The sequence below is a fragment of the Mytilus edulis genome, chromosome 6 (assembly GCF_963676685.1).
Source record: "Mytilus edulis chromosome 6, xbMytEdul2.2, whole genome shotgun sequence".
NCBI classification, from domain to species: domain Eukaryota; kingdom Metazoa; phylum Mollusca; class Bivalvia; order Mytilida; family Mytilidae; genus Mytilus; species Mytilus edulis.
Window position 1 is genome coordinate 7,795,310 of NC_092349.1, and position 11,467 is coordinate 7,806,776.

The 11,467-nt window shown below is 30.9% G+C and overlaps 1 protein-coding gene across 1 annotated transcript in view; it reads left to right on the forward strand.

The window, feature by feature from the left end:
* Positions 1-8,050, forward strand: part of LOC139529040 (uncharacterized) — a 75,728-nt gene extending 67,678 nt beyond the window's left edge. The window contains exons 6-9 of the mRNA XM_071325275.1: positions 2,331-2,415; positions 4,144-4,308; positions 6,663-6,823; positions 7,922-8,050. Of these exons, the coding sequence (XP_071181376.1) occupies positions 2,331-2,415; positions 4,144-4,308; positions 6,663-6,810 (398 nt within the window). The 3' untranslated portion in view covers positions 6,811-6,823; positions 7,922-8,050. The remainder of the gene's footprint in view (positions 1-2,330; positions 2,416-4,143; positions 4,309-6,662; positions 6,824-7,921) is intronic.
* Positions 8,051-11,467: the final 3,417 nt, after the last annotated feature.

Sequence of the window (11,467 nt, forward strand, 5' to 3'; positions counted from 1 at the left end):
AGATATAGGAAGATGTGGTGTGAGTGCCAATGAGACAACTCTCCATATAAATAACAATTTAAAAAGTAAACCATTATAGGTTAAAGTACGGCCTTCAACACGGAGCCTTAGCTCACACCGAACAACAAGCTATAAAGGGCCCCAAAATTACTAGTGTAAAACCATTCAAACGGGAAAACCAACGGTCTAATCTATATAAACAAAACGAGAAACGAGAAACACGTATATATTACATAAACAAACGACAACTACTGTACATCAGATTCCTGACTTAGGACAGGTGCAAACATTTGCAGCGGGATTAAACGTTTTAATGGATCCAAACCTTCTCCCTTTTTCTGAAACAATAGCATAACATCACAACAAAGAAAAACATACGATAAAATATCAATTGGCAGACTTAACTACTTACTTTTAATGAAAAATCAACATACCTTTAATTGTATATTAGAGCGTACTGGTGATAATACAAAAACCGGTACATCTGATCTGACCAACAGGGCAAATGTGCCCTCCTAATTCAATTTTATATTCCTCTTTATTTTTCAAAAGAAACTTTAAACAAGGGATCTACAATGTACATTGATCCCAAGTCCCCAAGCATTCATTTGATACAAAAATTTGCCACATATTTCACCCATTGACAAAGATACAGCTTTGCACAGGAACGATGTTGTTTAACAGCTGTATACTACTGTTGCCTTTGTTTAAAATATGTACTTCTTTCTTGTATGTTCTTCCTGGCCGGCTCTGAATAAGTGGCTCTATATCATGCGGACTTGTTTGTGTTATACATAAAATAGTTCTTCACTAAACAACTGTCCTAATCTTAGTGTGTTAGTTCTTCCCAACTCAGAAAAAGGTTCATGAATATTTAATTTCTTTACATAATTACACTCTTATATTTTGTTTTTATCTTTTAAGAGGCCTCACTACAATTTTAGTTTTTCTCACACATGCTCACTATTACAACTAGTACGTACACGAGTGTCTACATATTTCACGTACAATTTATTTTTCAATACTACATGTTTGTATTGTTTTATGTCGTTTTGTCATTTATATGTCTGTCTGTTTGTTTGTTTGAGGTTTTGTTGTTGTTGTTTTGTTCATTTAGTAACAATCATATTGTTTGGATTTTAAACTAATACAATTCTTATTCTCTTATTTTGTTTTCGTATTACACATACGTATATATATATATAAACACACCATAGACGTACTTATAAATATAATTATTTTCTGTGACTGTATCTTACATTCATTTGTAGGATCCTTTACTATAGATAATTTAGCTGATCTGTAACAATAACATCTTCATGCCTTATATATCATGTACTGCAGTACGCCGCTAGATTAAAACTGACGTGGAAAGGTAACACACGGCCAGCGAAAGCTCTTTATTTGAAAGCCCAGGTGGTCGTGTTGTCTAGCGGGACGGCTGCAGTGCAGGCGATTTGGTGTCACGATATCACAGTAGCATGGGTTCGAATCCCGGCGAGGGAAGAACCAAAAATTTGCAAAAGCAAATTTACAGATCTAACATTGTTGGGTTGATGTTTAGACGAGTTGTATATATATATGGTGTGTTTCCATATTTGTTTGAACTTTTTAGGTCCTATTTAGAGCTTACAATATCATAAGCAGTGCCCCATAATAAATGTTGTTTTGCTAGGGTTATTTTAATGATAATTTTAAAATCAAATTTCAAAATGCATTTGTGGTTTATTAAGTCATCAACGAAAATCTTTTACGTATTAACCAAATATATGGACCAAGTCAAAGTTAAAAACAAATTCTACAGTGCCCTAAATGTTGCTGAACCAATTCTTGGCGATGGTATTAAAACACCTGCAAACCTTCAGGTTATCTTCTGTGGTTTAACAACATGTGTAACTCACGGTCGGATAATTTCATCTGCAATGCATGCAATATAAAAATGGGGAAATCATTCACCGGAAAGCAACCATGTAATAGAAAAAAACAGACCTGTGTCATCTATGGTGAAGCATCCGAAATACATGATATGTCCACGGTTTTATTTTGAAGTTATTGAGGTACATATTTTTGAGTCGCCAACTAATCCCACCAAAGTTTTTCTTTGCATATCGCAGTGTAAGAGATAGTGGGACACGAGAAACATGTTTATGCTTTTGAAAATATTAGCCTAAGGATTCGGAAAATTTTGCACGTTTAAATGTTAATAAACGCCAAACATATATACAAATACTACGCAATGTATAACATTTTCAAAAATCGTGAATGTAGATACCATATGGTTGCCAAATTGCGTATTCTAAAATACTCTCTTTGTTCATGTTTATTTGTAGAACACACAATTCCTTTTATATGTGGTGTGGTTGGTTTTATTGTCTTTTGTGCTGTTATAGTGTTTTGCATTTGTCAAAAAAAGAAGTAAGTAAATATTTCGGATGTTAAAAATTGATTTCAAACAGCTTTTCCTTGCTCCCTTATCTATATAAGCGAATATCTTGCTAACTGTGTTTTTTTGTTTTATAGTGTTTGTAGCTATTAAAAAGAACGAAAGTGAGTTCCAATCGATCAAAACATACCTTTATAAAATACATATTGATTACATACAAAAATGGTTATTTATTATAGTTCTTATAAGAATCAGACTGAAAACATATTTTGATTTGACACTGTTGGCCATCATATTATCGCGATCGAAGTCGACCGGAAAGAGCAAACCGTATGAACTATTTGAGAATATAAATTGTTTCATACCATATGGGCTCTGGTGGAGAATTGTTTTATTAGCAATACTAACACATCTTCTTTCTTTGTGGATAATGTTATCTAGATACAATTTCATAAGATGGTTTTAAATTAAGTCTAAAGATTAGAAATTACTGTAGCCACATAACATTAAAATTGTTAGTATGTTTAATTGCAGTACATGCATCGTATCAATTCATATCGAAATATTATTTGTGATGTCACAAAGAAATCAATACACATATCGTTTCAAACGTTCGACTTAAAGTTGCATACAGATTGTTCATTTCAGTGTAATTGAGCAGTGAAAAAAAGGGAAAATGGGATCTCCATAATAATAAAAAAAAAAAAAAAAAATTCTACATCTTTATTGATACAATCTACCAGGGCGTGCATTTCCTAACATAAATTCCTAAATAGGGATAGAGGCTCAAAAGAAAGATTTTACATCAAAAGTTATAAGTTGGGAAATTAAAATCTTCCCTTCGTAAGTTTTACGGACGCAATCTCGAGTTGGATGAACGTTATGCCATGTTCGTTTCAAGACTGATAGCGGCTATATTCCTCGAGTTGTAAATACATTCCCAACCCCTTTCCCCAAATGTAACCTTCCGAAATCCTACTCATCACCGGGATTGTTTTTACATCGGCAACACGACATTTTCAAAACTTGACCTGAGTCTGCTCTTACGGAGCACCTGAGATTAAACCCATTTTGTTTGGTGGGGTTTGTGTCGATCAGTCTAAAATTTCCTATCTTGTGTTTTGTGTGTAGTTGTTTGTCTTTTTTTGTCTTTTTTCTAGCCATGTCCTTGAGATTTTTATGAGTTTAAATAAAGTGCATCTGGAATGTTTCGCCTATCTCTTGTTTCATTTCCAAACGAAAATATACTATTTCAAAAAATGATGCACTGGTATTGATATCGCAAATCAATAAAACATTGTTTTAAAATGCATGTGTTATGGTTGAAATATATCTAAGGATCAATTAAAAAATTTATCAAAAATACAATTAACACTTGGTCCGTAAGGTCTGCATGTTAGGGAATTGCAAAGGCCCATTCATTACGGTACACTATATTATATATTATATTTAAAATATTTGATTAGGATTTTCTCCTCTGCAGTTGAAATGTTCTGTATGATTGATGTTTTATAAGTATTGAAAAATTATATTGTTTAATTGTTAAATTTTGTATTGTCATATTAGACATATGAATTGTAAGCATTACATTACAAAAGGTAGAGCATGAAGGCGAATTATTTGCATACATGTCTATACAAATTGACTTTGTGTCAACGAATTACATTTCTTATCATATGCTTTAAACTTCAAAAAAGTTGAATGTCGCTCTCAAAACGACGTTGTCAACATAATCATTGTGTTTTTTTCCTAATATTTAGAAAAAATAAATCACGCTGCAGCCAAAAAACAAAGAGTGTCGGTATCACTATGAGCACCGAATATGCAACCGTCGTCCGCAAAAACAACACTACTTCGGGAGAAACAGGAGATAGTATGTTGGTTTTAAATGGTATGGATAGGAACAAAGATACAAGCAGAAACAAGTATGTTGTGATATAAAGTAAACATCTTGTAGCAATTTGAAGGCTATTTCAACGAAATTGGATACTTACGTAGGAGATCAGTGTATTCAGTAATTTTCTATCAATTATAATATTGAGAGTTTAGTTTTTCTGTAGTTTCAATATATATGTATTTCATATGTTTTTTTTTATCATTTTTGTCATTTGAAAATTATAACTGTATTGCAAAGGATCATGTGTAAATTTTCTTATTACATTTTATAAATATTTTACCATTTTCTGTAGTTACATATTGGTAGCGCCGAAAGTTTAGCGTATACATCTTCATATTAATATCACAGTCTTAACTCATAAGTGTTTCACGTTTTCATAATTACCCTATTATCTCAAATAAAAAAAAATATTTTTAATAAAATGTTTAATGAAGGTATTCCTTGTTGATATTCAATGGGCAAATACAAAATTGATTCCAGTTTCTTGTGAAAAAATATAAAAATAAGGAATTACTCATGATTTATATTTTTAAAGGAATTACTGATTGAAGACAAATACGATGTTTCTCCACACAAAAAAATATCATATTGCTTGAAGTAAACAAATACACACAATTTCAATATTTGTATTTCAGTGATAGTATGTAATAGAATTATATCATAATATCTGTAAAAATTGTACACATTTCTACATGTTGTAGGTTGAGCATTTCACATTCTAACATGACGTCCTTCAAACGCTTTGAGTACACACCCGTGGTAAAATATGAATATATTGTCAGGCTGTTCCAATCGAACTCCCACGTCATATGCTTTTTTATGAATGAGATACCCAACGTCATAGAACGATGGCGAACGAATATGAGCATTTTTCGGGAAAATACACGCTTGCCAAAACAAAAATCACCACAACAAGGAAACGTAAACAAACGATGCAAAATGTGGTATAAGCCGATTTTGTTTTAAACATATAAGACATTATAAGTAAATTATAATATAAATTCACCCAAAACTATATAAATTCGTAATTGTAAAAGTTTTAGGCATGTGACTAATTATGTTTGCTCCGTTCTTTGACGCCAATTTAATAGTGCGTTTATTTATTGGAACGGCAAATATTTGCCTCCACCTAGAGCGCTTCGATCCAAAACAATAGCCGTATTTGTCCTATTAGAATCGAAATAATTCATTGGGGCTTGAATATATCGTGATTTTACCACGGGTTGTCCCTTTATGCCGATATTTTACCTCTCGCTATCGCTCAGGGTAAAATATTTGTCATAAAGGGCCAACCCGTGGTAAAATCACGATATATTCCATCCCCCATGAATTATTTCTTAATTTCATCAGAATCGGACCACATATTAGTTTTTGACATTTTTTCAATGACTCATCTATGTTGAGTTCATTTATCAGCAACATATATTAACAAATAAGCATGTAGGTTATGTTGCAATATCATAAGAATGTACTTAAAGGTGAAATTTTAAAATATCTATATTTTATGATTTAATACTATTACATATAAAAAAAACGGAAGACCATTTGTTAGGGAACTAAACAAGTTCAAAGTTTTGAGCGTCTAAAGAGCTCCTTTTCATAATGTTCAATTTTTAATTTTGAAAAGGTGGCGGGTTAAGACTGACTCGAACTTTCTTACAATTTGCATCACAAATCGAAACAATAGAAATCTAGAAATTGCTTAAATTTTGGTAAATGTCCTTTTCTGAGCTATTAAAATTTTATATAAAAGACCATGGGCCAAAAAAGTTTACCATGCATCGTAGGAAAAATCAAGGGAACCGGAATATCTGACATATATTCCTATACCTTACCTCGTTCAAGTGCTTGGAATAATAAAAAATATATTATAATGGAGAATGAAATGCATATGATTTTGGTTTGAAAAATAAATGACTTTCTTTTGTCAAGAAGATGGATTAATTAGATAGGCAACATACTATTTTTTAAGTTTGCTAACTGAAAAAAAGTGTTTGTTAAATTGAAGAAGTTTTGATTTTTAGGAAGTCCTTAAACACTTTCGTCAACTAATTGGTGTTGCGAGAGATTAAAAAAACATACGCGTTGAATGTTAAAAATGATGAAATCTCAATATTGAGTGTTGGGAAGACATCGAAAATTATTTTTAGAATATCTAATTATGGATGGTTTAGTATCATTTTTTTTATAGTTTGAAATATTTAAAAGTTGAAACATGTACAATATTTCTGTACATGTCATAACTTGTACAAAATCGGAACATGTTCACGATTATACATGTACATGTATGTTGTCTGCTCTATGGTCGGAGTGTTGTCTCTTTGACACATTCCCCATTTCCATTCTCAATATTATATCACTACGAACATTTCAATTTTGAAGGCAGGAAGATCCTGGTAAAACTTGGAATGCAACTACATCTTATCAAATAAATGAATATGCTGTTCCAAGTGATGCACTACAAGCAGGAACTATTACCGGAAAAACGGGTCCAGGATTTACCTCGTTCAAAGACGTGAAAGAAATATAAAGACCTAGCTGAAGTATGTATATCTAATTCAAAACACTAACAAAATGGGCGAAATTTAAAAAAATACACAGCGAGTCTATTAAAACGCACCTCGTCATATTCTGAGCTCCTATTATTCCTTTTTGGAAAAACAGTATTTCGTAGTTTTTTTAAAACTATTATTACAAAGTATTGCCACATCATTCTGTAATAGTTTGATCAAACATCTATTTTCGCTGTCGTTTAATGTTTTACTTTTAAAAATTCACCGTGTAAATCTAGCACAGAACTTGGAATTGTCTCTTAAACCTTTCCAGTGAAAATCATTAATTGAGTTATTCACTTCAAATTTCAAATTAAAACATGCTTAAATAGCGTATCGATACGTCACGAGACCACCGGCTGTATGAAACAAAGCAGATAAGAATACTATTTATTTTTTATTTTTAATAGAAACAATTCGAACACAAATCTTCGTGCTTGGCATAAGTGAAATGCATAATATCGATTATATGCGTAGAAAATCTATTAGACTTCCATAAAAAGAAATGATAATAAAAATATCTTTGGAGAAAAAAACCAACAGATTCATTTGTTATCTGAAATACAAATGAAACATAATGTATAAGACTAAAATGTTGCAAATCAACAATAAATCACAATTGTGAATATACCTGACGAGAAGGATGTTCAAATTAATGTCGAAAATACAGGACAATGCAATTGAAAAAGAAAATTCTTACAACAGTACACACATACACATTACGTGTGGGAAACAAGTATCCCATTCACTGTTATCTATCTATGGACATCGATTTGAAATCTTTTGTCTCACTTTCAATTTAGCAAAGAATGTATTTTTTTTTATCATAATTTTCATTTATTAATTATCTAAACTAAAACATGAAGTAACTTGATAATTTAGTTTGTTTCAATTCTATGTTTCGATTTAAAAAAAAAAACTAAATTAATATAACAGATTCGTGATAATGTACCCCAGTATTTTTTTTGTAGAAATATTATTTATAATTCAGCTTATATTTTTGTGCATAAGCATGATAAACCAGAACATACATGTACTTGTTATTATAACTATTCACTGATAAACATTCATTTATACTACTTTGAACAGCTCCCAGAACTTTGTGAGCCTCATTCAACTGTAAATGCTAACAACTGGACCTGTCACTGATATCTGCTTTTAAGTTCGGGTTGGAAGATTTAATACAGCAATCATCATACAATGTTACTAAATCAAGCTTATATTTTATCTGTGTATTATCACATAATGTTATTAACAATACAAGACACAATATATTATGTACGGTTCATGTGTGAGAGGTCTCATAGTGTTTTACATAAACACCTGCTTCCATGTTACTAATAGAAGAAAAAAAACTACATGTATTAAGACTTTGAATCAATTTGCTGTCCTCTAGGTTACATTTTCGATGTTTATATTCTAGAGCTTATAAACTGTCAAATCACCTTTACATATCCAAAGGTTTCAATTACCATTGATACATATTATTCTTGTGTTCCATGTACGAAAAATGACTCACTGAAACGGGTACGTTTGGATTATATTATAATTTTTAAGTAAAATTCTCTTAATAAACACAAAATTAGCAAATAAGAAAATATATTTCAATTCTGATGCCAAAAATGGCATTTTTGCACCAAAGGGAGATAATTTGGAGCTTTTTCAATTATACAAAAATTTTAAAAAGTCATCAGGGGTCAAAACGAATCGATTCTTTTGGTTGATTTTTGTACCATATCATACAGTTACAACAACAAGTGTAATAAATAAAATTTGTAATAAAAAAAAACATATTTAGATTTTTGCTTAAATTTCTGTCCATGTACCCTTGAGCTTCCTTGGTGATAAAATCAATCATTTTCAATTAATTTTTGTATTTAAATGCACATCATTTATTTGTAAAACTGTCATCACACTCGATAACAACATGTATAGTGGAAGTACCGCTACAATTAACTTTTGCAGTTCATAGCCTCGTCTAAATAGTAAGAGATAGATAATAAAACAACCTGATGTAAAGCGGGAAGATAGCAATAAATCGGATTGAAAATACTGTTACATTGTATTTTCGAATCTTTCGGTCATGCAGTGTCTTACCTATTATTCTGAAGGCTTCAAAAATTGTGGTTTTGACAATTCCATTTATAGCTGCATCAATATACATTTGACTTGGAAAGAGTTCATCTATTTATTATTCTCAAACAAATTATTTTCAGGGACTTGATTTAAGGGTACCTTTATTTTCTTTAATATTTTTATAATACTTTTTGAAAAAAGAATGGAGTTTGTGATTCTATTCAAAAAAGAAATAACATTGTTACTGGTTAGATTATCTGAACAAATGCCATTTACTTTAATATGTACAGGGGGAAACCAACAAAAGACACACAAATTGAAAATAAAATCTATAAGAAACGATATTTTTTCATCAATGTAAAGACCGCTTGGACATCATTGACGTAATTGAAGCATATTTTTTACCGTTTACTACACAGATTTCTAGAATTGGTTATTCCTCTATAAAAGTAAGGTAATCCTTTACATGTCATTTCTATTTTTGACAAATTTTGCATTTTTCTTATCCATTCAAATAAACCTCTCAATTCAAACAGACGGTTAAGATACGTGCCAACATTGCATTTTCGTAGCAAATCGGGAAATCTGTAATAAATCCTAAAAGTGTAGATGCTTCTTAAAGGTTACGTCAGAAAAAAACGTTGTTTTTTTTTGGTTATCAACCATGATTATAACTTCAATGTTAATCGTTTCTCTTCCTTGTGTGACATGTGTGATAAGGACATAGAAATATTGGATAATATGTTTGTATTTATGAAGCTCTCCTATTTGCATTTTAACAAGAATGTATTAATTGTACACTATAAAACTGAAAATAGATTTTCTTAATACATGTATGGATGATTTGTAACATAATTGTTACATCTTAACTATGGATTAGGTTGAGTATGGTATAACAGAATCTATCGTGATTTTTTGTTTATGTTTGCTTTTACATTTTCCCCTTGTAATTCACTAAATTGAATGTGTTCATATTTTATATGTGCAATACCATGCTTTGTGTTCATTATGCATTAACCTAATAAATTTCGAAGCTTTTGATGTTTGTAATTTTGATGACACTTTTTTGGTTTAGATGATTTGACTGTTTAAATTGATTGGGTACTGTATCTAAAATGAAGTCAAACCAAGTGGATAATTTATACTCGATTTTGATTCGATTGCTTATGACTCTTCTTTTAAATATTAAACTTTTTAAAATTATATTTGTTTTATGTAAGCAGGATATGACCAGCAAAACTAGATGATCCACAGATGCAGATTTGATTTATTTTCTACAGTTATCTTTTCTAAATTTAAAAAAGGTAGCAACAAATGAGACTCATAGATTTTCTCTTTTTAAATGTTTCATATTCATTAACACCCGACCATACAGTATTGGTTGCTTTTAAAAGGTGACATCAACTTTATTTGTGTGACCTTTGATGGATATTTGCCCATTAGCAATCATACCACATCTCCTTATCTTATAAGAGACACATACTGAGTTTAAATAGATAATTTCATTCGAAACTTTTGTATGAAGGTAATGTAATGAAATGGTAAAAATATCATAAAACCAGTTATCAACTCCATTTTTGAACTCCATAATTTGAAGTCGTAGGATTTCACATTTTTTTCTTCATATGGCGATATTATATGGACTCAACCATGATTATAACTTCAATGTTAATCGTTTCTCTTCCTTGTGTGATAAGGGCATTCTTGTTTTCTGTGTTCGCAGTATTGTTATCTTAAGATAACAGAATAGTCGTATAATTTTGATCGCCTTCTCAATTTCGACATTTTCTATTGTAAAAAGATGTTAAAATCTCGTTAATCAGTTCACCCGACCGTCCGGTGGCTGTTAAGCCAGCCACAGTCGTTAAACACTTCCATCATCATCAATCAGTTCACCCGACCGTCCGGTGGTTGTTAAGCCAGTTACAGTTGTTAAACACTTCCATCATCAATCAGTTCAAAAGAGAAAATCAATATAACAAGCACAAACTATGAATTTCGAAAACCTGGTGCGTTTTAAATGTCTTAAAAGGAAGCTGATGAAGTTGTAAGGTGGTTAAAGTTGTAATTTAAAGTTTCTATATAATAGAGATTTACTTGAACTGTATAGGCTTTTTTCGACAAAGCAACATTTTTTTCTTTTATGATAAGAAAGGCATATGTACATGCTCATTAAATAGTATCTCTTTAAGTCAACAAACTTTTCAAGATAGTTAATCTACGTATATGTGCGTTTTAACACACAGGATAAACAATGTAGCTTCGTATTTCTACCCTTAAATATATAAGTTTGATGTATAAGATTATGATTTAGTATTAGACTATTTGAACACATATCACAAAGAACTTGTAATTTGATATCTTAAACTATAACTTATATGGTGTGTCTTAAATTAAACTATTTTGAACTGCTATATATGCAGGGAGATAACGACTTTATTAAGATGTCTAACATGATTTTGAGATCCTTAGCATGTGCTTATATAGGTTTGAAGTCATGAAAATGTATCCAGTCAAACTTCGTTTCTTGGTGAATATCGTAGAAGGGGTTCCTGGATC